The sequence below is a fragment of the Trachemys scripta genome, chromosome 22 (genome assembly GCF_013100865.1).
Source record: "Trachemys scripta elegans isolate TJP31775 chromosome 22, CAS_Tse_1.0, whole genome shotgun sequence".
NCBI lineage: Eukaryota > Metazoa > Chordata > Testudines > Emydidae > Trachemys > Trachemys scripta.
In genome coordinates this window covers 4,237,541-4,259,227 of record NC_048319.1, presented here as the reverse complement: position 1 = coordinate 4,259,227, position 21,687 = coordinate 4,237,541, and the positions used below count along the sequence as shown (strand labels likewise).

The window sequence follows — 21,687 nt, the reverse complement described above, 5'->3', positions numbered from 1 at the left end:
ATAAAATAAATCCCTCTGGTTGGCCTAATATGATTTGATCTCTTGTAAGAATACATTGGTCTCTGATCTAAGCTATTCATTATCCTTCCTTAGAGCCAAGAAGCATACCACATATGGAAATATATATATATATTTATTTCCATGTGACCTTGTCTCTTCATCCCACTGGCCCTATTGAAGAACCAAGGTTATTTTGTCGAGGGTTTTTTTTTATTTTAGCAACACAAGCCTGGGAACCATTACAGCCATTTCATGTAGCATCAGAGTGTTTCTGAACTTACATCCAAGTAGCAAATCTCTGAAATGCATCCTTGCACCACTGCTGTTCTTGTAACTCCTTGTGCTTGTTTTTAAATAGGCTGCAATGAAAGCTGTAGTCGCTTCGAGCCGTCTAGGTAACCACGGGCATCATGACAGCTCCAGAAATGGACGTACTCACGAAGGTACCAAAGAACCGTGCCTGGCTCAGGCAGCTGAGAACTCCTGTCTTCAAGACAATCCCGATAGCTCTTCCATGGCCAGCCGCCCAGAATCCAGCGCAACAGGTCCCTCAGCAAAGGCAGAGAACCTGGAAGCTTTCCAAAGTGATTGCCCTGCAGCTCCCAAGGTTGCGTTTAATGGGGCCAGCTGTGAAAGTTAATGTTATAAATATGGCTGCTGGCTCTTAACAACTTTAACTAAACAATACCCCATGACTCTTGGCCACAGCCATATGGAGAGGAGTAGGCAGAAGAAGACCCAGCAATGGGAGGAGCATCTGAGAAATGATTGGAAACTGGGACTCTGAATAATATATAGCATGTAGTTAGGTGTGCTTTGATAAGCACTTGGTCTCTTCTCATGTGACGCATCCTTATTTAATGTCCTGTCTCCAGTACAATTGTAACTGGTGGCCGTCTGTATGGATCAACCTAGCAAGTCAAAGTTGGCAAGTTGAACTTTCAACAAACTGTTCATGGCCACCTTGTCTATGGCATATGAAAGAGGAGCAAACAGCAGATAGAGGCATTTTTACCATCCCTACAAAAGAAATTATGTTATCTTCATGACTTGTTTTGTAATTTAATGTAAATAATCCTCTTAGGTATATTTAATGAGGGAAGACGGTGAATCTATGTTATCTCTATTATTATTGTTGTTAAATCTTCGAGGCCCAACTGTGGGATATTTTAGGTAGGGTTGGTAGACACATCTGGACCTAGACATTTGATGCCATACAAAGCAATCGCGCTTGCCCTGTTTAATTTGTGCTTCGATTACACTCCAGTTTCAGTTGTTTTTAAGAAGTTCAGTCTTGTGCTACGGACAACAATGCAGATCACATGGTTCTTAATAGCAGAGGCCATTGGCCTTTGCGTTTGCTTTCTAAGCGACAATTTACACAATTAATTCTAATGATGAACAATGCAAATATTTCTACTGAGCATCCTAAGACTTTGTTTGTAACATGCAAGAAGAGCTGTTGTTTCTGGGTATCCTGCGTTGAAGACAATGTCTTTGTACAGCATAACGTTGTTTCCGTTTTTTTAAGGTTATTGAAATCAATTGGGGAAAAATCCCAGTTAGCTTTTTTTGGCGCAATTATACACCATACTGCTGGATAACCATTCAGAGGCATCAAAGCAGTGAAAAGCAATTTTAGAAATATGTAACCTGTTCGGGACTGTGAGTTGTCATTCAGTCAGATCACTCCCTATAGATCCAGGCTCAAAACTTGTAAACTGGCATAGCTCCATTTCAGTTAATGGAGCTACACTGACTTATACCACTGAGGAGCTGGCCCAAGGTGTGCAACGATGGGCTCCTGGCAGAAAATCGCAATCGAAAGCGATGGAAATGTGTAAATACGGTTCATTTTTGATACTTTGTATGTACAGTTCGGAATCTGATAACTAAGGGCTCACAAATAAAACTGACATTTAGCCTAAGCATGTAGTGTTGCTGATGCAAAACCTAAAAGGGGATAGAGAGCAAGTCAGAACTGTAAAACAAAGTCAAATGGTTTTCAGATTTATTCACAGCACAAGTAGAAATTGGAAAGATTACACATAAGGGTTTATAAGGAAAAAAATGTTTTATTTGAGTATGGAGCGTTTTGATGTGAAACAAAAAATGTAGTGGGGAGAGATTAAGTCCTAGAGTTTTACTGATTGGAAAGGTATTAGTTCTAGGCTAGAGAAGTACTCCTCTAATTAATATTTATTTCTTAGATGGGATAACATGCATCTGCGGAGATGCGTTAGAAAGATATCAGTTTGGATGCAGAGAATTGTCTGGGAAGAATAGAATATGGGATCTTGAAAACAGCTGATGTCAAATTAATGCAGATTATATTGTTAAGGTGAGATCAATGACAGAATCTGACAGGAAAACAGGGGTGTTTTTTTTTTAATGCATGTAGGGCTTGATTTCACAGAGTGCTGAACATGCTGGCCCTGATCTTGCAAAACTCTTAGGATTAAATCATCTCCTCATCAAAGTCAATGGGAGTTTTGCCATTGATTTTAGTGGGGTCAGGACTTCACCTTTAAACGTTGCTTTACTTAATTGGACTTCAGTGGGGCCACAAATGCTTAAAGTTAAGCACAAGCTTAAATGTTTTACAGATCAGGACCAGAGTGCCTAGTGCACCCTGAAGGCTCAAGCCCATCACGCCAACATAGCCCATAAAGCTTAGGGTCCAACCCAGTGAATTGCTAAATAACTACTGGGTTGACTTCAATGGCAGTTTAGGGCGCTCTTTATTTTGCAGGATGAACTACAAAAAAAAAAATGGATAGGCTGGGAACACTGAATAACAAAGGATATTGCAATGATAGAAGGAATCCAAGGGAAAATACTACGCAAAAATAAATAAATCTGTCATTTCAAAAAAGAATTATTCTGTAAATAATGATAGCTTAAAGGTAGAGAAAATGTACTCCCTGGAATAAACCGAAGTAGAACGTACAGCTTTGATCTGTAGATATGTGTTTTAATAATAATTTACAAATTCAATTAAGTGTTAACATTTTCAGTGTTATAGGTATTTATAAAAGTATCAATAAATATTAATCATTATAACACATGGATCCTTTGTGTTTACTGTTGAGCTGTCAGACAGAGGGGAAGGTTAGGGGATTGTGTTGCTCATCTGGTAGGGACAAATAATTCTCAGCTGATCTCGTTTTTACATGGTTGCCTGAATCCATCTTCACATAACAGACTTTCAGGCCTCAGGAAACTGAATACTACATCTAGGACCTAGGTTTTTAAGGGCTTCCATTGCCTGGCTTCTGTTTGACTGGAAGATAAAGGGACAAGATTCTCAGTCTGATTTTCCTTTACATGAAGGCTCCTTAGTGTAATAAGAATCTGTCCTTCCAAGTAGGCCATCTATTGCCCAAGTGGACCAAGTTAAGCCTGTAAAGTATAGTCAAGGTCCAGACTAAACAGAAAATAACAATAATGATAACAAGTAAATAAAAAGATTTCGGGGTCTGTTCAAAAATGTCAGGTGGTCCAGATTTGGCCTGTGGTCCGCCTATCAACTATCCCTGTTCTAGGCTGTCATCCCATTGAGAATGCCCTAAAATGTCTGACTTTAGGCCCAGACCTGAAGAAGAGCTCTATGTAAGCTGGAAAGCTTCTCTTTCACCAATAGAAGTTGGTCCAGTAAAAGAGATTACCTCACCTAGCTTGCCTCTCTAATATCTGGAGACCAGCACAGATATAGCAACACTCCAGTGATTTAGGCTTGACAAAGCAATGGCTCCCTAGGCTGTCTTCTGTTTGTTTTTTTCATACTATAGCACACTTATAGATTTCCATTAAATCCCACTGCTGGATGGCCTGAACATTCTGAACGCTTTAAATGTAGGTTTATAAACCACTCATTCACTCCAAGGTTACCTCTGCTGGAATTAGACCATGCCTAGTGAGTTCAGACATTAAACTGTTTAGGAACTCAAAACAAAAACAAAAACTACCAACCAATAAAACAAAATCAGTGTAAACTTCACGGGCCCATGGTAGCAAATGGCCTTTTGTTTTTCCAGGAGTGTCTCAAACTAAAATAGAGCCCCCACATTAACAGTCACGCTTCCCTCTGCCCCACTTGACTTGTTTGGTAGTTGGATCTGATTGATGCTTTTGAGGATTGTAAAAGAGATTTTTCCAAAACTGGGAATGAAGAAAGTGGATTCTGTGAAGATTGCAAAGGATGTAGTTAAGCAGAAAAAGTACTAGCTCAAGTTCTGGCTGGGGCACGATTACACAATGCAAGCCTAAGGGTGGTTAGTGGGTTGGGCCCTTCTGGCTGCTCTAAGCAAGAGTAGCCTGGACTTCTGGCTATAGTCTGTTCATGACTAGAGCTAGTCAGGAAAATGTTGATTTGTCTAACCTGAAATGTTCTGTGGGAACGTATCGGGTTCGATGCACTTCTGATAAACCAGACGCAGAATTCTGATGGAATCCTGCCAGCAGGGCCGGCTTTAGGCCGATTCCCCCGAATTGGGCCCCGTGCCTAAGAGGGCCCCGTGCTCCAGGTTCTTCGGCGGCGGGTCCTTCACTCGCTCGGGGTCTTCGGTGGCATTTCGGTGGCGGGTCCTTCACTCGCTTGGGGTCTTCGGCGGCAGGTCTTTCAGTGCCGCTGAAGACTCAGAGCGAGTGAAGGACCTGCTGCCAAAGGGCCGCCAAAGACCCGGAGCGCCGCCGGGTGAGTCATCCCTGCTGGGGCCCTGTGGAAACTATTCAAGTCGGGCCCCACACTTCCTAAAGCTGGCCCTGCCTGCCAGCTTGCCTGGGGAGCTTGGGCTTCCAAGGTCTGCAACTCCAAGGCAGTCCCTCCACATAGACTGCCACTGGGTCCAAACTCCCTGACATGGAGCTGGCAGCCTGGAAGTCCTGGGATGGGTTTCCAGGATCACTGGGGCAGTCCACATGTCAGAGCTGTTCCCCAGCCAGGGACCCTGGAAAAGCCTGGCTGAAATTGCTACATTGGAGCACTGGAATGGGTTCCCTAGGGAGGTGGTGGAATCTCCTTCCTTAGAGGTTTTTAAGGTCAGGCTTGACAACAGGGCCGCCCGGGGCGGAGGGACAAGTGGGGCAATTTGCCCCAGGCCCTGCGAGCCCTGGTCGAGAATCCCTTCCTGGCTAGAGGCGCCTTTTTAATTTGTACTTACCCGGCAGCAGTCCGGGTCTTCGGCAGCATTTCGGTGGCAGGACCTTCACCTGCCGGTCTTCAGTGCTGCCGAAGACACGGAGCGACTAAAGGACCCGCCGCCGCCGCCGACTTGGAGCACCTCCCGGTGAGTACAAGCGCCGCAGCAGGTGGCACCTTTTTTTATGTCCATTCCCCCGCTTTGCCCCAGGCCCCCTGAATCCTCTGGGTGGCCCTGCTTGACAAAGCCCTAGCTGGGATGATTTAGTTGAGGATTGGTCCTGTTTTGAGCAGGGGGTGGGACTAGATGACCTCCTGAGCTCCCTTCCAACCCTGATAGTCTATGAGTCTATGAAATTGACATGATTCTTGTCAGTTTCCTGGCTGCCCACCTCAATGGTGAAAAAAAAAAGACCAATCTGGTCAGTTTCATGAGTGGGGGGGGGAGGCATGAAACTGACAAGAACTGTGTCAGTTTCATGAGTCTATTCCATGGGGGGAGGCATGAAACTGACCAGGATTGTACCAATTTCAGCCCGCTGTCAGGATCCCCCCAGCCTATGTCATTTGGTCACGCCCAGACCGGCGGACCTCACGCCCCCCAGGTTGCTATGCCAACTCATGATGTCACTATAGCAGCCGCCTGGCAACCCCTTGTTACCCCAGCCCCACACGGCGATGCCGCCTGAAGCACGGCCCGACGGGCTGACATCACACACCATTCACGTCACCAACTGGGTGGGTGTGGGTGTGTGTGTGTGTGAGGTGGACCCATCCCCAAGTCTAGTTCAGGTGGGGAGGGGGGGCACTCAAGGGCAAGCCGCCTTCTGATTGGCCGCCCGCGCTCCCCCGCCCCCCGGCCCTTTTGCGCGAGGTTGAAGAAGTTACACCCCTCGCGCAGGAGCGGGAGTCGAGGCGGCGCGCGCGCGCGCGGGCGGAGCCGCCGTTGGGGCGGAGCCAGAACGAGGCTAGGTAGGGCGGAAGGGGCCGGAGGGCCGGGTCCTGCTTTTGTTGACGCGCGGTGAGCGAAGGGGGCGGGGCTGGGCGGGCGGCTGCGTGCGTAGAGCTCTGAGGTAACGGCGGGGGGGCTCTGCGCGTGCGGGTGGGTCATGGGCGCGGGGGGGGGCTCCAGGGGGGGGGGGGGGGGAGCGCTCGGGCTCTCCCCTTAGAATGGGCTCAGACAACTCCAGCCTTCCTCAGGGGGGTGCCCCGAGCACCCCCATTCTCCCACTCACCCCCCCTCCCGCTGGGTCTCAATGGGGGGCGCCTGAGGCATTGGGGGCTGGGGCCCTTCTGTAGGGGCGGGGTGGCTCCCCCTACTCAGCTCTCCTCAGAGGGGGCGTGTGGGACTCCCCCTCCCCCCCCCTGCTGGGTTCCTCACCCCCCCCCGCCCTGACCCACAAAGGGGGATTGGGGGGGGCGCCCCTCTTCCCATTAAGAGTGGGCTGGGCTGTGTGTATGAGACAGACCAGCCCTTTCCCCCCCCGGGGGGGGAGACTTTAAAGGGCCCCTCTTGTTCTCTTCCCCTCGCCCTCTGGGCTGTGCGACTTTTGCCTCTGCGTCCCCTTTTCCAGGTTAATTTTTCTGGGGTGGGCTGGCACTTGGGGGCTGCACTTCAGCAGGCTGCCCTGCCCTGCCCCCTCTCTTCTGCGTGGGAACTCGGGATTGCTCAAGTTTGGGGGGTGCCAGATACGGTCCGGGTCTCTCGTTTTGCACATGCCCGTCTGGCACTGATGAGGTATATTTGTGTTGACTGGTGGAATGAGCCCACGTTTCCCGAAGCAGGTTTTTGGAGTGAGTTAAATGTAACTTGAGTGCAACACGACTAAGGCGAGCTGAATAAAATAGTAAGTGGGCATGTATGGATCATTCTGAGCTGGGGACTAAAGTGGACCGTTCTGGGGACTAAAAGTAGGGCAATATTTCTGCACTAACGTAGCTTATGTAGCGATGATCATTATACCTTTATATTGTTTTGATTATTCTTGCTAAAACAAAGTTATTTATTTAGCACTAGCAATGTGTCTGTTTGTGTTTGAGAGGTAGGAAATGGGATGTAATCTGTATCCAAAGTACAAAATTGTCTGGAGAAACATGGAACACAAAATACAAGGGAGGGAAAAAGTTATTTGTAAATATCTCATGTTTCGGATTGCAATCGTGTTTGTCCTGATGCAAACAAGGTGACAAGTATGGTCTCTTAAGTTTTACGTTTAAGTACAGTAATTACACTTTACTTTTCACTTAACTTTTCATATGTAGGACCAAAAAACAAGACTTCATGTAATTCAGTCTTCAGCCTTGCAAGTACATGAAGCTTTTTTGGCTCTTAATAGGTAATTCATTGACTTTTTCAGGTCTCTAACAAACATGTAAAATATTTGGAATCTGAAAAATTCACATTATCTAAATAAGCCTCAAAAAGGGTTGCCACATTTGGCATAAGTTACAGGATGTGACAATTGACCTACATAAACCTGGGACGCACTTACTTTTCAATGCTATAAATTAGACTCTTTGGGTATTTTGTAGAAACATTGGTTATCAGAATTTGGTAAAAAGTGAATGTTATATCCTTTCCAGCTAGCTCAGTGGGCAAACTAGACAAGTACATTAGTCCCCTCTAGCATGCACTGGACTGCAATGATGATTGAAATATTATTTTATTCTCATTTGTAGGTTCACTTTATTCACTAGATTTCGCAATACAACAGGACCACTCAAGCAACCTGAAACACATTGGTGGTGTGTTGCACTAGCCTAGAATGATTTGCGCTTCGTGCATTAGTATTAATAGCTATCCTTGATAATGCTGGGCTGCGTATGTACAAAATAATATGGGAGAAATTAACAGAAATTTATAATACTACATAATTGTTACTTATTTAATATTAAATTGTTTTGAGATATTGCATAACTCTTATTTCATAAGGTAAATTGAGTTGTAAAAAGACTATGTTACGCTTAGAGGTCCATGTAATATCAGTTTTGTTTCAGAATACGCTGGGCCTGGCAGTAGTTACCTTGCTCATCCTACATGAAGCACAATCATGACAGATCAAGAATATATCCTATGCAAATGGAAGAACCGTTTATGGCCAGCAAAGGTGAGAGCATTATGGTACCATTTAAATAGGTATAGGAATGAGGAGAAACTTTGTGGCGGTTCCCTCCCATCCTCTTCAAGATATCAGGAAAAGATAGGGAGTGTGGGAGAGGGATGCGTCATATGATATGTGATCAAAAGCCAAGAAACTTATTCTCCTTGAAACTTCCTATTTGGAGACAACACCAGAAATGAATTACCTAGGCCAAAAAAATTGGAATTATTGACAGGGACAAATCTTATTTAGAAATTATGATTATCAAGTAAACGTGATGTTGATGATTTGTGTTTTGCTAGCATCTAAGAACCCCAATCCTGGACTTATGTATATGGACCCATTGTATTAAATGATGCACAAACAGAGCCTCCTGCCCCACACAACTTACAATCCAAGTACACCGCTACCTCGATATAACGCCACCCGATATAACACGAATTTGGATATAACGCAGTAAAGCAGTGCTCCGGGGGGGGCGGGGCCGCATACTCCGGTGGATCAAAGCAAGTTCAATATAACGTGGTTTCACCTATAACACGGTAAGATTTTTTTTTTTGATCCCAAGGACAGCGTTATATCGAGGTAGAGGTGTATAAAATGAGAGAGGAGATGGATACAGACAGATGGGGGCATACAAGGAAGCAACGAGACAGTATCTGTCTGCATGATAGGCAATGATCTTAGTACTCCAGCAGCCTACCTGTTGTCAGTTTTTTTCTGTTCCTCACAACAAAGGAGAGTTTTTTGAAGGAAAATGAGTTGGCTTTGCAAATATTTCCAGGGAGCTTCTCCCAAGCATGAGGGGAAGCATCAGCGGAAGCATGAAGGTGCTTGTTTGAAAACTTAGCAAATGGGTGATGGAAACTGACCTCGTGGGCTAAGCCGAAGCGGGAGTCTACTTTAATACTGAATGAGAGATGGCAGGTAGAGTGGGGATAGGTCAGGACGGACTTTAAAATGGCAAAAAGTAGTTTGATATGATGGCGAAGAGGGAGCTAGGGAAGTGTTTCTAATTAAGGATGATCCCATACTGTCGGCAGATTTGTCTTGAATGTTCGCTAGATGGCAAGGAGTTGAAGCCAAATGTAAGCTATAATAGATAAGACACAGGGTTTCCCCACTTATGTTGGAGATGCAGCCTCATTCCCTGTCATACTTTAAAAAATCCTTTTATTGAGGGAAGATAACTTTTCTATTAACCTAATGTAAAGTCAGTAAGGTCTGCTTGATGTAAAGTATCACTTTACTTACCACTTTCCCGCTTAAACAAGTGAAACGCTTGGTTTTGTCACAGTTCATTTTGTTAAATGTATTCATAAGCATGTTCCCGGTTTAATTCTCCAACTCTTCTCCTTAGTTTCTTATCTTTCCTGGGAGGTAGTTTAACACAAGATAAAGATGTACTTATCTGTGCCATATTCTTCATTCCTGTTATTTCCTTTATAATTTGTCTGTCTTCTTTTCCTCAACTCCTTTTCACTTCCTTTGCATAATTTTTTCCGGTACACTTTAGCTTCCTTTATACTAAATTTTCACTTACTGTTCCCTGTTTCTTCTGCAAGGCAACCTGAAAGAGCATCAGTCATCCAAAACATTGTACACTTCTACCTCAATATAACGCTGTCCTCAGGAGCCAAAATTTTTTACCGCATTATATTGAACTTGCTTTGATCCACCGGAGTGCGCAGCCCCGCCCCCCCAGAGCACTGTTTTACCACGTTATATCCGAATTCGTGTTATATCGGGTCATGTTATATCGAGGTAGCGGTGTGCTTCAAAATAGCAAGTACAAGCCACCTGGACTAGATGGGAGTTCTTAACAGAAAAGGTCCCTCGTGCACAGTTATGTTTTCATTGTAAGATGCTTGTTTTGTTAGTAAACTAGGAGTTTTGTAATTTGAATTTATTAGGAGATTTTAATTTATCCTAAAAGAATCGTAATATGCATTTACAAATAATAATGTTTTATATTTCCTAGTGCAAATGGGTAGTTTATTTTAGGAAAACTAGAGATCTTTATTGATTCCCTGTATTTTAGTAGATTTGGATGTAAGTATCAGAAGGGTGCTCATAAGATATATCATTCTTGACCTATATTCAACAAAAGAAATCTTAATTTGTTCCAAGCACAGTTAATCTACTTTGCTGTGTGTTTGCTCCTGTTATATCAAGTTTTGCAGGAACTGTGTTTGTGCCAAAATAAAGACACTAAGTTGCCACCAGGGTGAACGTGACATAAATACCCACATAAATGCAAAATTTGTTTTGCACGTTGTCTATTTAAAGTTTCATTGGGCATAGGCAAGGGTGGGGGAAAGGAATAACAGCACTATTACATTAGCAACCGTATTCTGTTAAATGGTTTCTTATGTTCGCAAGATGCTCCAGAGCTATTCACTTCAGATTTCATTCAACAGCGTGAAGCAAAACAAAATGAGATTTGGGACAATCTGGAAGAGAAGTTGGCACCATGAATATCGAGCACACCTTTTGTGTTGATCTGCTGCAGAAAAGATCAGACTAAAATAATGTAACAAAATATTCTAAATCAGAGAAAGCAAGTATGCTTATTGATGTTCTTAAACTTACTTGGATTGAGCAATCAAACTAATTCTTTCGCCTTCCATGGGTTAGTTGTGGGAGGGCAATTTTCTCTGTGGCATAGCTGAAATTTCTTTCCAGGCTGACACAAACACATACTATTTTTGTTTGAAAGTGGTTCAGATTCTCTGGGCAGGTTGGAAAGTAAATTGGTTCTGTCTATTTCAGGTCAGCAAGTGTGAGAAATAACAAGAATAGAAAAAAGCCTTCAGAGTAGAAACATGAAACTCTGTGGCCTTTTGGCTCTGTTAAAGGTTATATCCTGCTAGGGGACAGACTTGATTGAATAGAATCTCTTCTATCCCTACCTTCTGTAAAATTAGTTTTCTTAAAATAGCCTCTTACAACAATCATGGAATGTTTGTTTCCATGGAGTGATATGACATCTTCTCAGACCCGCTGTATAAAAGTCATAGATAAATATATAAACTCTAGCAAATGCTCCTTAAAAAAAACAGTTACAGTTTGAGGAAATGTTGTATGTTTTGACTAAAAGCGAACACTGATTTTGTGTGTGTGTGGGATACTTTCCAAGGTGTCAGGGACATTAGTGTGCATAGGTGGTGCTGTTCTGTTAATACTTTGATATGCAAATAATATGTTAAATTATCTGAGGAGGGGCAATACTTCATTGCATATCCCATATCCAATATAGCTAGGACTAGGGTTTTCCTTACAACATAGCTTTCAGAGTTTCTCCTCAGGCCTTCGCTTGGGCTGCATGCTGTACGACATCTTTACTCTTATGAGCATTGTGTGCATGGCTGTAAAAATTATACTTTTTCTTCATTTAGGTTTTATGCAAAATCAGAACTTCCGGAAGACCAGTTGTTCCTAAAGCAAAAGCAGCCTCTTTCAAAGTTGAAATACTCGGTCTGGAAGAACAGTTAAGTACCCTTTTCATTAATCATCTTCTATTGAAGAATGCAAATGTGTGGCAAACATGCTGTAATCATTGATTCTTGAAGCAGTCTCTAAAACCAGATTAATTGATTTCTGAAGTGTCTTGTTGGCTAACCAGAATTTTGTGACAGTTTTTAAATGCATAAAATCTTGTCTGAACAATTGTACTAATATGCCATACTTAAACTGTTCTAGGCTTTGATTTGAAACCTGTTTCATGGTCATTAAAAGTAGCAAAGCCTCCTGGTATTTCAGAAGGCAAAAGATAACGTTTCTTTTTTTATTACTATCTTCCATATACATGTAATTATTGAAATATTTTAGATAGTGGACTTGATATCTTCCACCTTACCAGTCAACCTCTTGATTTTATTATTGTCCTTACGGTCCATATTAAACAGCAAGTTGCAGTGTTTTTCTCTCAATATGGCAGGTGATTTGTGCTATTCAAAATACTGAGGAAAAGGTATTGATTTCCTATTGTCTAAAGAAAATGAGACTTCTAAAACAATGTAATGTCATTACTAATTTAAGACTTGAACAATTTTACTGTTCTTTCAGGACTAATGTGAATTGTACAGACACGGAGCCTTTGGAGGAGGAGCGCATAAAAATCATTGCCTCTGAATTAGGTGGGATACTTTACTTTACATGGGTGGTAGAAAAGGAAGAAATAGGTGGGGGAGTATCTAAATACCTGACTCATTCGTTTCCCTGGGAGGCTTCCAGAAATAGTCTCCATGTGGATACATGAAACATCACAACATCAGCTACCTCTGATGTTCCCCAAATATGCCATCTCTGTAATGTGATACCAATATGTACTGAGGAGTGACTTCTGTGCAAGCCATGTCACAGTTATTTTTTTTTAAAAAGCATATTTAGTAGCCAGACTGTCACCTAACTCCCCTGTTAAGTTATTGGCCATTTGGAAATGGTGTGTGAAGCAACACAGAGACGTAAACTTCATTCTTAAAGGCACAAGGACAAATGGGAGTCAGCAGGTCTTGAGTTCTGATTATGGCTCTGCCACTGATTTGCTATATTGCCTTGGGCAAAGCCGCTTCATTTTTCTGTCTCCAGGTTCAATGACTCTAAAAACTGTTGCCAGCATAGCTGTGCCGGTCAGGGGTCTGATGAGGTGTGACTGATGTTGCTCTGCTGTCAAAAGCCCCTACCATAGATGCAGTTTTTGCTGGTATACCTTATTTTGTTTAGGAGGCGTGGTATAAGTTACACTGGCAAAAGTGCAGTTTTCCCAATATAAATGGCATCCGCGCTAGAGTGCTTTGCTGCTGTAGTATACCCGTATCCCGTTCATCTGACGAAGTGGGTATTCACCCACGGAAGCTTATGCTCCAATATGTCTATTAGTCTGTAAGGTGCCACAGGACTCTCTGTCGCTTTTTACAGCTCCAAACTAACACGGCTGCCCCTCTGATACTTAGTAGCACTATACTGCCAAATCCTTCCAAGTGTAGGCCTGGCCTCGGTCTATTTAGTTTATCCAAGAGAAGGTTAAGAGGTGATTTGATCAGTCTACCAATACTTGTATGGGGAAGAGACTTCTGATAGTAAAGGGCACTTTAGTATAGCAGGAGAAGGCATAATGGGATCCAGTGGTTGGAAGCTGAAACTAGACAAATTCAGATAAGAAACAAGGTGCATATTTTTAACAGTGAGGGTAATTCACCGTTGGAACACCTTATCTAGGGATGTTGTGGAGTCTTCATAATCTGAAGTCTTTAAATCAGGCCTGGGTATCTTTAGGAAAGAGATGCTATATCAGCGGTGGCCAACCTGTGGCTCCAGAGCCATGTTCGGCTCTTCAGAAGTTAATATGCGGCTCCTTGTATAGGCACTGACTCCAGGAGCTACAGGCGCCAACTTTTCAATGTGCCGGGGGGTGCTCACTGGTCAACCCCTGGCTCTGCCGCAGGCCCAGTCCCCACGCCACCCCTCCTCTTAGACTGCCATGGCCTTGCTCTCTTTTTCCCCCCCCACCCCCCCAATCTGCAGCCCACCATGAAACAGATGATTGGGAAGTGTGGGGAGGGAGGGAGAGGCGCTGATTGGTGGGGCTGCCAGGGGGCAGGAGGCACTGGCAGCCAGGGAAGGGAAGCAGATGGGGGGCTGCTGACATATTACTGTGGCTCTTTAGCAATGTACATTGGTAAATTCTCGCTCCTTCTCAGGCTCAGGTTGGCCACCCCTGTGCTATATAGCTTAACAGAAGTTATGGCCTTGATGCAGTTTACTGGGTGAGGTTCTTTGGCCTGTGTTACGCAGGAGATCAGACTAGAAGAGTGTTGTAATAGTCTCTTCTGACCTTAATGCCTGTGAATCATTTTCCTTATGGGTTTCCAGCTTGCTTCATTTAGTTGGTATCTCAAATCTGCATGTGGAAAATGGTCTGACCATTTTGGTAGCAGTTTAGTTATATGCTCTTTTATTCACTTTTGCTCTTCCTTCCCCTGTGGTAGGCCTTCCGTGCTGCACTGAGGGAGGCATAACAGAGAATCTTGGCCAGGATGTGTTTTAACCTGTACAAGTCTATTTAAAATTTGTAATCGGAGAGAAGCATGAGCCTTTGTTAGCATTTCCTTTCTGCCTTTAAAAAACTAATGGTGTTTTTTGCCATGCATTCTGTGATGCCCTGTGCAAGAGGTACTATAAAAACAGTACATTATATTTTTAATACACAAAGGAAAAGTAATCGTAACTTCTTGCATGCCTCTTTCAACAGACCAGAGGAATAAACCTAGTCACCCTGTGGAAGAACTGAAGTATCGGAAAGCTCTTAAAATCGCTCTAGATATTTTGAGTGACTCTCTGAAACAAGTAAGGCCTTCAGATGAGGGACGAACTACTCGATCAGCCCAGAAAGAAAATAAAATAAGAACTTCATTATCTCCTCCTGTGACTAGATGTCCAATAGCTTCCCCAAAAATAAAATTGGAAGGGGGCGAGACCTTGAAGAAAAAAAAGAAACAAAAGACACCCAGTCCACAAACTGATACAGAAAAAAACAAACGAAAATGTCGGCTCAGTTCCAAGGAGACGGCTAAAACACGTGGAAACAGAACAAATTCTTTAGGATCTAAATCTGGGGACTTTTCTAGCACATGGAAGTCGGAAAGCCAGCATTGCAAGACAGCTAAATCAAAACTAAAAACATTAACTCAACAGAAAAAAGTAAAATCCAAATTGTTGCCAGAGTCCAAAACCGGAAAAAGCTCATCGCTTTTGCTAAAAGAGAATGAGAAAAGTAAGAAAGGAAGAAAGAGACCTAGAGATGCAAGCGAATCCTCATCTCCTAGCACTAAATCCCCGGATGATACAGCACGTGTTTTTGTTAGAGAGAGTACCCCAGTATCTGCTTCCTGCAATTCTACTATGTTAATATCTGCTGGAAAAAGGCCAAATGTTAGGGGTCTGCCCAAAAAGAGATTACTGGATTTTTCTATTACAAGTACCTCACCTGAATTGGAGAGTAACAGCAGTGAAGAGAGAGACACTCCAGCAAGGAAATATAAAATGTTAGATGGGAGCAAAAAGCCAGTGAATTCAAAGTGTGTTAGCTGGAAACAAAAGACTACTGCAGTGTCACCTCTGCACAGAAAAGGGGGATGCATAAGTGGCCCTGAACCTTTATCTGTGGCTTCTAAACACAAAAATTATTCTGATAGCCCTCTTTCTGAGTTTAAAAAAGAGGAGAATAAGGGTACTTCATATAGTCCTGTGAATAAAACTAAAAACTGTCAGCTACCTGATTTTGACGAAGACGAAGAAGGTAAAGTATTTCAGTGGGGGAACTAGGACTTTTATGCCATTTGATGTTCAAATATTGCTTATCTATTATTGTGGGAAGTTGCAATATCTTGAGGAAGGCGTTCTCTGAATACTCATTTTATACTAAAGTCCATCATGGCCAGTCCCTCTATCTGAAGTTTTTTGTTTTGTTTTGTTTCCCTGAAATTTAAATGTGGAAACAGTTCAGTCATATTGGCTAGAAGGAAGATATTTCCCTGTTGGGGAAATTTCAGAATTGCTTAGTGAGATGGACAATTCAACACTTTCTCCATTCCAACAATGCTTTGGATTGAAAGTTATGATGCAGAATAACTTACCAGTACTAGATGTGATTTACTAAATTTTATTTTTGTTTTTTATTAAACTCTTTATTTAGGAAGTTTTTGCAACTCCTATCCTTGTAAATATCCAACACAATACAATAATCATTACAACAATGAGCTTTTGTTTAGAGAAACGTTATACAGTGGTATAATCATTGGCTCTCTCTTAACAAAATGTTAGTGTGACAATGAGCATCTTTACAGTACCCATGACATGTCATTTCTGCTTTACCAAATGTTTTAATTTTTTGTGCAGTGCCAGATTATTATCTGACTATTTTGTAGTTCAGTGTTACTAAGAAATATAGTGGGAACTTGCAAACTTTCCATTAATTGTTAGGATTTTTACTGCTCTTCAGCGTTGTGATAGTAACTGATAAGTTTCTTAGCATGCTTTTTAGAGGTTCTGGTTCCTTCGCTGAACAATTCACATGAAAATTGCACAAGCTTGTATTTTAATGCCTTGTCGATTCCTACTGTAATTCTCCAGTGTTAATTCTAGACTTCAGTCTCCTTCATCGTTTGACCTCCGCTTGATGTTTTACTACTTGAATATCTACAGTTTCTATATCCATTGACAAGTGTATTGTTTATAAGGAGGCAGATAATCTTTGGCAATACTTGTAGTTTGAGCAGTCAGTTTCACACCTTGCCCCTCTCACCACTCTTTTAGATCTTGTTTGATTTCCTTTATTCCAAAATTCACTGTTCTAAAGAGCGTTAATTGTTCTTGCTAATTTGTTCTATTTCTAATTATGAAGTCAATTAAATTAGTAACAAGTGTTTAGATGCTTCCTTTCCACTACCTTTTTTTTCATAGACTTGAGTCTTAGTCAAAGTCAAGCCACAGCTTGCTGCTTTCTTTATTTTCTGACTGTGCAAAAAAGCAGGCTAGTACCAGATCTACAAATATATTCTTATTTCTCTTCAGTGTGTGGATCAACACTGAACTGCTTATCTGTGGATTAATCTGTATAGATCCTGTTGTGTGGCTTAGTGGAATCATATGATGCAGACAAGTAGCCACCTCATGGCATCCCCTGATGGCCTCAGGGCAGCCCAACATGCAGTCCCTCACCTCAGTTTCCCTTCTTGGATCCCCAGATAAACTCTGCACAAGGTTTTTCCAGTCTGATTGCCACTGCCTTCTGTAGGGTTTAATTTATTAACTTAAAGTTCAAAACTAAATGCAAAAGTCGCCTCTCCAGCCTTTATCTGGTTACAGCCGAAACTCCCCTGGTCTGGTCAGAGTTCCCTCTGCCTTTGCAGGCTACTCCCAGTTCTTCCTAGCTGGAGCAATTCCCTTGGGCTCAGGGTCTTCCCTGCAGGAGCATCTCTGCAGTCTTCTGAGCTTCCCCCTGACTGCAGCCACCTTCTGCCCTTCATATGGAATTGCCTTATTCCCCTCAGGTAGGGCTCGTGTAATCAGGGTTGGCTTGGCCCCAGGCTCTCCAGCCCAAGGGCAAGCCATCCTTTAAAATATGGCTAAATACCTGTGAACTAATGTGTGTGCATCATTTCGTATTTGAATAATTATTTCTCCTGTACTCAAGACTGCTACTTGCTTGTCTGTCTAAAATGTATTGTATTATTTCCTTCAATTCAAGCAGCCCATGCAACCTTTTGACTTTCTTCCTTTCTCTGAGTCATAAGGATTCTACCCTAGCAGAAGTCTCTCCCCTTCCCTTTTTTTTTTTTTTTAAAGATCCTTGTTGTTTCTAGACACTTATTTACAGAAGTCTGTTCCTCTCCCCTTCCTAATTTCTTAAGCACTTAACTCAATATTCACTGGCCAGATTCTGATTTTACACCAGGGTAAGTTTGAAGTAACTCCATTAAAATCAAATGGAGTTGTCAGTGTGCCTAGGTTAGAATGCGCAATGGCAAATTGTCATAGCTTAATAGATGTAATGAACTCAGTAATTCAAAATACTATTGGGATATTTTTCAAATTAAGATACCTTGCATGACCAGAAAAAAATACGATAAAACAATTCTTCTCATTTCACTGACAGGATTGGAATCCTCTGATCTGTCTTTGAAGTTTAGCTCTCCAGGAGATATCTCTCTCGATACAACTTTGGTAGATGAGGAGGAAGAAGAGGAAGATGAAGAACTTCCTAGTATTCTTTTACGTCAAGGTAAGAAGAGAATGTAACTATTTCTTTGAGCCTTAGTCATTGAAGACTTAAATATGATTTAGACTTTGTTTACTAATAGCTTGGTAACAAACAAATGTTTTTATTCATTAGACTTGTTCTGGTTAGAAACTGTGAATGTTGTTTTGTTCATTTGCGTGTGGCAACATGTTCATGCACAGCTCTAGAAGCTGCATGCAAACTCCTCTTAAAGGAATATCTTCAGGCCATGCTGTCTTACCTCTCTGCTCCCAGAAATATGGGCTTCTTTCAGGCCTCTGACAGTCAATTCCTTTTACCAGTACTAGAGAAGTCTTTGGAAAGAGCTGCTATGATGTGATGACTTTTGTCTGTCTTCCCCCTCACTCCAGATGTGGGCGAATGTCAGGGGATGTGTATGCTATCCATAGGGCTGGCCCACAACATTTTGGCACCTATGCTACCCCATACCCCCTTGCTTGGGCCAAAAATGTGAAAGGTCTCAATTCTGCCTTCTTCCTGTTCTCCTCTCGTGGTACTGCTCTGTTGCCTACCCCAATAAAGGACGACTAACAACTTAAAATGCCTTGTTCAAGAATTTTAAGTAACACTTAACTTTCAAACACCTGAACAGCAAATGTAACTTTTCTTGTCTGCATAGTAAACACTGGCATTTTTATCTGTTTGAATAATCAAATTGGTGCTTTCCCGGCCTTCCTGGTCGCAAAGATTTGAACTGCTTCCTGAAGGTCCACAGTCTGGGCCAGCTTATGCTCTATTGAGATGGTTGCAAGGCCAACCAGCCTCTCCTGTGTCATTGTGGAGCATAGATGTGTTTTTCTTAATTTCAGCTTGGAGAAGCTCGTTCTCCACTGGCAGCTGTTACAGGAAGTGTTAGAAGTATGGGCAGAGCAACAACAGCATTTGGAAAGAGGGTGGTCATCTTATTTGTGCACATATATTCCAGAACAGCCTTTGGAGTTGATCCTGCTGAAATGTATCTTGAAAGGGTTTTTAGTTCATCACCTAAATCACTTGCATCAATATCGCGCATGTCATCATGTGTCAACACTGTCTTTAGTGCCCTGCATTGCTGGTGTAGGTCTTCTTCAGGTATAGTGAGGAGCTCTGGAATATCATACAACATCCCAAACATACTGCCTCCTCTCAACTTTCCCATTGTGTGGCACTCGGTTTCAGTGTCAGAGAGAATGTTCCCTGATGTTGCTTCAAAATTTGCCATCAATGAGTTAATGCAGAGAAAAATACATAGATGCTTTGAATTACATTTAAAAAATTCAGCAGCCTCACTAGAAGCTGGCGCTGTATCACTGACCCACCAAGTTCAATGAACTGCATGAGACAAAAAAAGTTCGAGGGTTTAACTCTCGGATCCATGTCTGCACTCCTCTGTTCTTTCCTCTCATGTTGGCACCATTATCGTAGCCCTGACCTCTCATGTCGGCTATCGCAATTCCCATATCTTCCAGCTTTTTAAGAAGCACATTTGTCAAACCAGCTCTTGTTGTACATCAATGTCAATACATTTTAGAAAATGCTCTGACAGTCACCATTGCAGGGACATTTTCACTAGGTTCTGTTGTTACAAAACGCACCATTAAAGTCATTTGTTCCGTATGGCTGATGTCAGGTGTGCAGTCCAGAATAAGAGTAATATCTTGTTGACTTTAGATCTGCCACAATCTTCTGTTTGACTTTTGTTGCCAGTAACTGTATGATCTCATTTTTAATTGTTTTTCCAAGGTAGTGGTGTGTACATTCTTGGGTGGTGACTCTTCTTAGATGCTCCTGGAGTACAGCATCAAACTCAGCCATCAGCTCCACAATTTTAAGGAAGTTTCCATTGTTTGGCACATACATCCGATCTGAAGTGCCACGCAGTGCTAGGTTTTGGGTAGCAAGCATTCTCACAATGGCAATGAGCCTTTTCAGAACATTTTGCCAGTAAAGAGACTCTGATACAATCTTCTCTTGATGTTGCTCATCTATGGTGGCCTTTAACCTTAGGCTCATCTCAACCTCTTTCCACCTATGGAATGCTCTCTGGTGATTTGCTGCCTTCTTATGGCATGCCAGATTTCTAGCCAGATTTTTCAGGTCCTTTGTTCCTGTAGAACCCAGTGTGGTTGGAACATTAGACTGGAAGAGTTTGCAACAAAAACAGTACGCAGCATTCTGCGTTTTTGAGTACATAAGCCATGGCCTCTCCACTTTGTCACCATTGGGGATTTCACGCCAGTAATGTGTTGGATGGAAACTTCTATTTTCATTGTCTTTGGGGAACATTACATTTTTCACTTGCTGTCACCCATGCAGTACAAGGAAGTCCCTCAGGCTACTGCTTAAGTGGGTCCACAGTCCTGGATCATCTAGATTTAAGGAACTAAACTCAACAGCAGCTGTTTCTTGTGTCTCCACCACACTCTTCTCTGATCTACACTTTTCTTCAGGAATGTGCATGGTTACATCCATTTGAGATGGAGATATGGATGCTGCAGTAGCTGCCAGGTCACCTGCACTCTGACTAACTGGACGATCAGGCATCTCCTCATCACTCGCATCCTCACTGGGGCTGGCAGGCTCATCGTGAACATTTGTGTCTTATCTCAGGAGAGCTCCTTCCTGCTTAGAAAAGCTTCCTTTGCTTGCTTGCTTTCTGAATGCTGCCCCAGAGGGGCATTTTCTTCTTTACCTCATGACTGTTGTTCTGTGACAGCTATAGTGGCTCTCAACACTCAGTTGAAGGGGGCAAATAAGCAGGCTGGTAGCAGGGCCTGAGTGAGGGAAGAAATCAGTGTCTTAAGGGTCTAACTGGCTCCTACTACTTCAGTTGACTGCCTGTTCTCCTCAAGTGGGTTCAGGGAAGCAGCAGGAAACAGGAAGCTCCCTGAGAAGCTGGTGTTAATCAGTCCAGGCTCCTAGGGGTACTAGAGAGGTACATAAGCGGCAGCTTCTCCTCCTCTCACTCCCTGCAGCTCCTGCTGCTTTTTGTTATTTCCTCTCGCCTTTTCGCCTGCCTGCCTGTTATGTCTCTTGTGCCCTCCTTCCCCCAGCACAGCACTGCACCATCTTGGTGCATCTAGAGCAGCGAGAATACAAATGCACCAGCAGCAGACACAATTTTCTACATTCTGGGTCCTAGTGTGTCCCACCCCCACCCCGTCTGACACCTGAGGCAGCCATCTCAGTTCGCTTCATGGTAAGGCCAGCCCTGGCTATCCAGTCCCAACATGGAACTAGAAGTATCCACTTTGCACCCTATCACACCACTCTTGCTTCCCTCTAGGAATAGTTCACAAAAACTTCTATCCTTGTCTCTTTGGCTCCCTCATTCACCTTCACCAAATCTTTTTCTCTGTCTGATCCATGTTGGAGGACACTCGAAAAAGTTCTTATGCCATTATGTAAATCAATGGTGCACTCTCCTCTTGAATACTATGTGTGGTACTTGTTACCCTATCTTACTGATGATGAGAATGATTAGGCCATGGAAAAAACTCTTGTACAAATAGAGATGGAAAAGATTGGGCTGATTTACCTTAAAAAAGGGATAATGACAAAAGGACATGGTGATAACATACAGAATAATGACTAGTGTAGAGACTAGCTTAGGAGCATCTGTTCTCCTTGTCTCATAACACAGGAACAAGGGAACAGCTAATGAA

At 42.9% G+C, this 21,687-nt stretch overlaps 2 protein-coding genes across 10 annotated transcripts in view; both read left to right on the top strand.

The window, feature by feature from the left end:
* LOC117869013 (calcium/calmodulin-dependent protein kinase type IV-like) overlaps window positions 1-3,063 on the top strand; it is a 44,753-nt gene extending 41,690 nt beyond the window's left edge. Inside the window, exon 11 of the mRNA XM_034755472.1 lies at window positions 359-3,063. Within this exon, the coding sequence (XP_034611363.1) occupies window positions 359-640 (282 nt within the window). The 3' untranslated portion in view covers window positions 641-3,063. The remainder of the gene's footprint in view (window positions 1-358) is intronic.
* Window positions 3,064-6,003: 2,940 nt separating this feature from the next.
* PWWP3A (PWWP domain containing 3A, DNA repair factor) overlaps window positions 6,004-21,687 on the top strand; it is a 30,097-nt gene continuing 14,413 nt past the window's right edge. Inside the window, exons 1-6 of one of the 9 annotated variants that reach the window (XM_034755170.1) lie at window positions 6,004-6,112; window positions 8,127-8,247; window positions 11,640-11,731; window positions 12,310-12,380; window positions 14,495-15,541; window positions 17,900-18,025. In XM_034755170.1, coding sequence (XP_034611061.1) covers window positions 8,191-8,247; window positions 11,640-11,731; window positions 12,310-12,380; window positions 14,495-15,541; window positions 17,900-18,025 — 1,393 coding nt within the window. In that variant the 5' untranslated portion in view covers window positions 6,004-6,112; window positions 8,127-8,190. Of the gene's footprint in view, window positions 6,162-6,185; window positions 6,214-6,559; window positions 6,988-7,402; window positions 7,444-8,126; window positions 8,248-11,639; window positions 11,732-12,309; window positions 12,381-14,494; window positions 15,542-17,899; window positions 18,026-21,687 lie in introns of those variants that run through there. The other 8 variants (XM_034755171.1, XM_034755176.1, XM_034755175.1 and 5 more) reach the window with 8 other exon arrangements.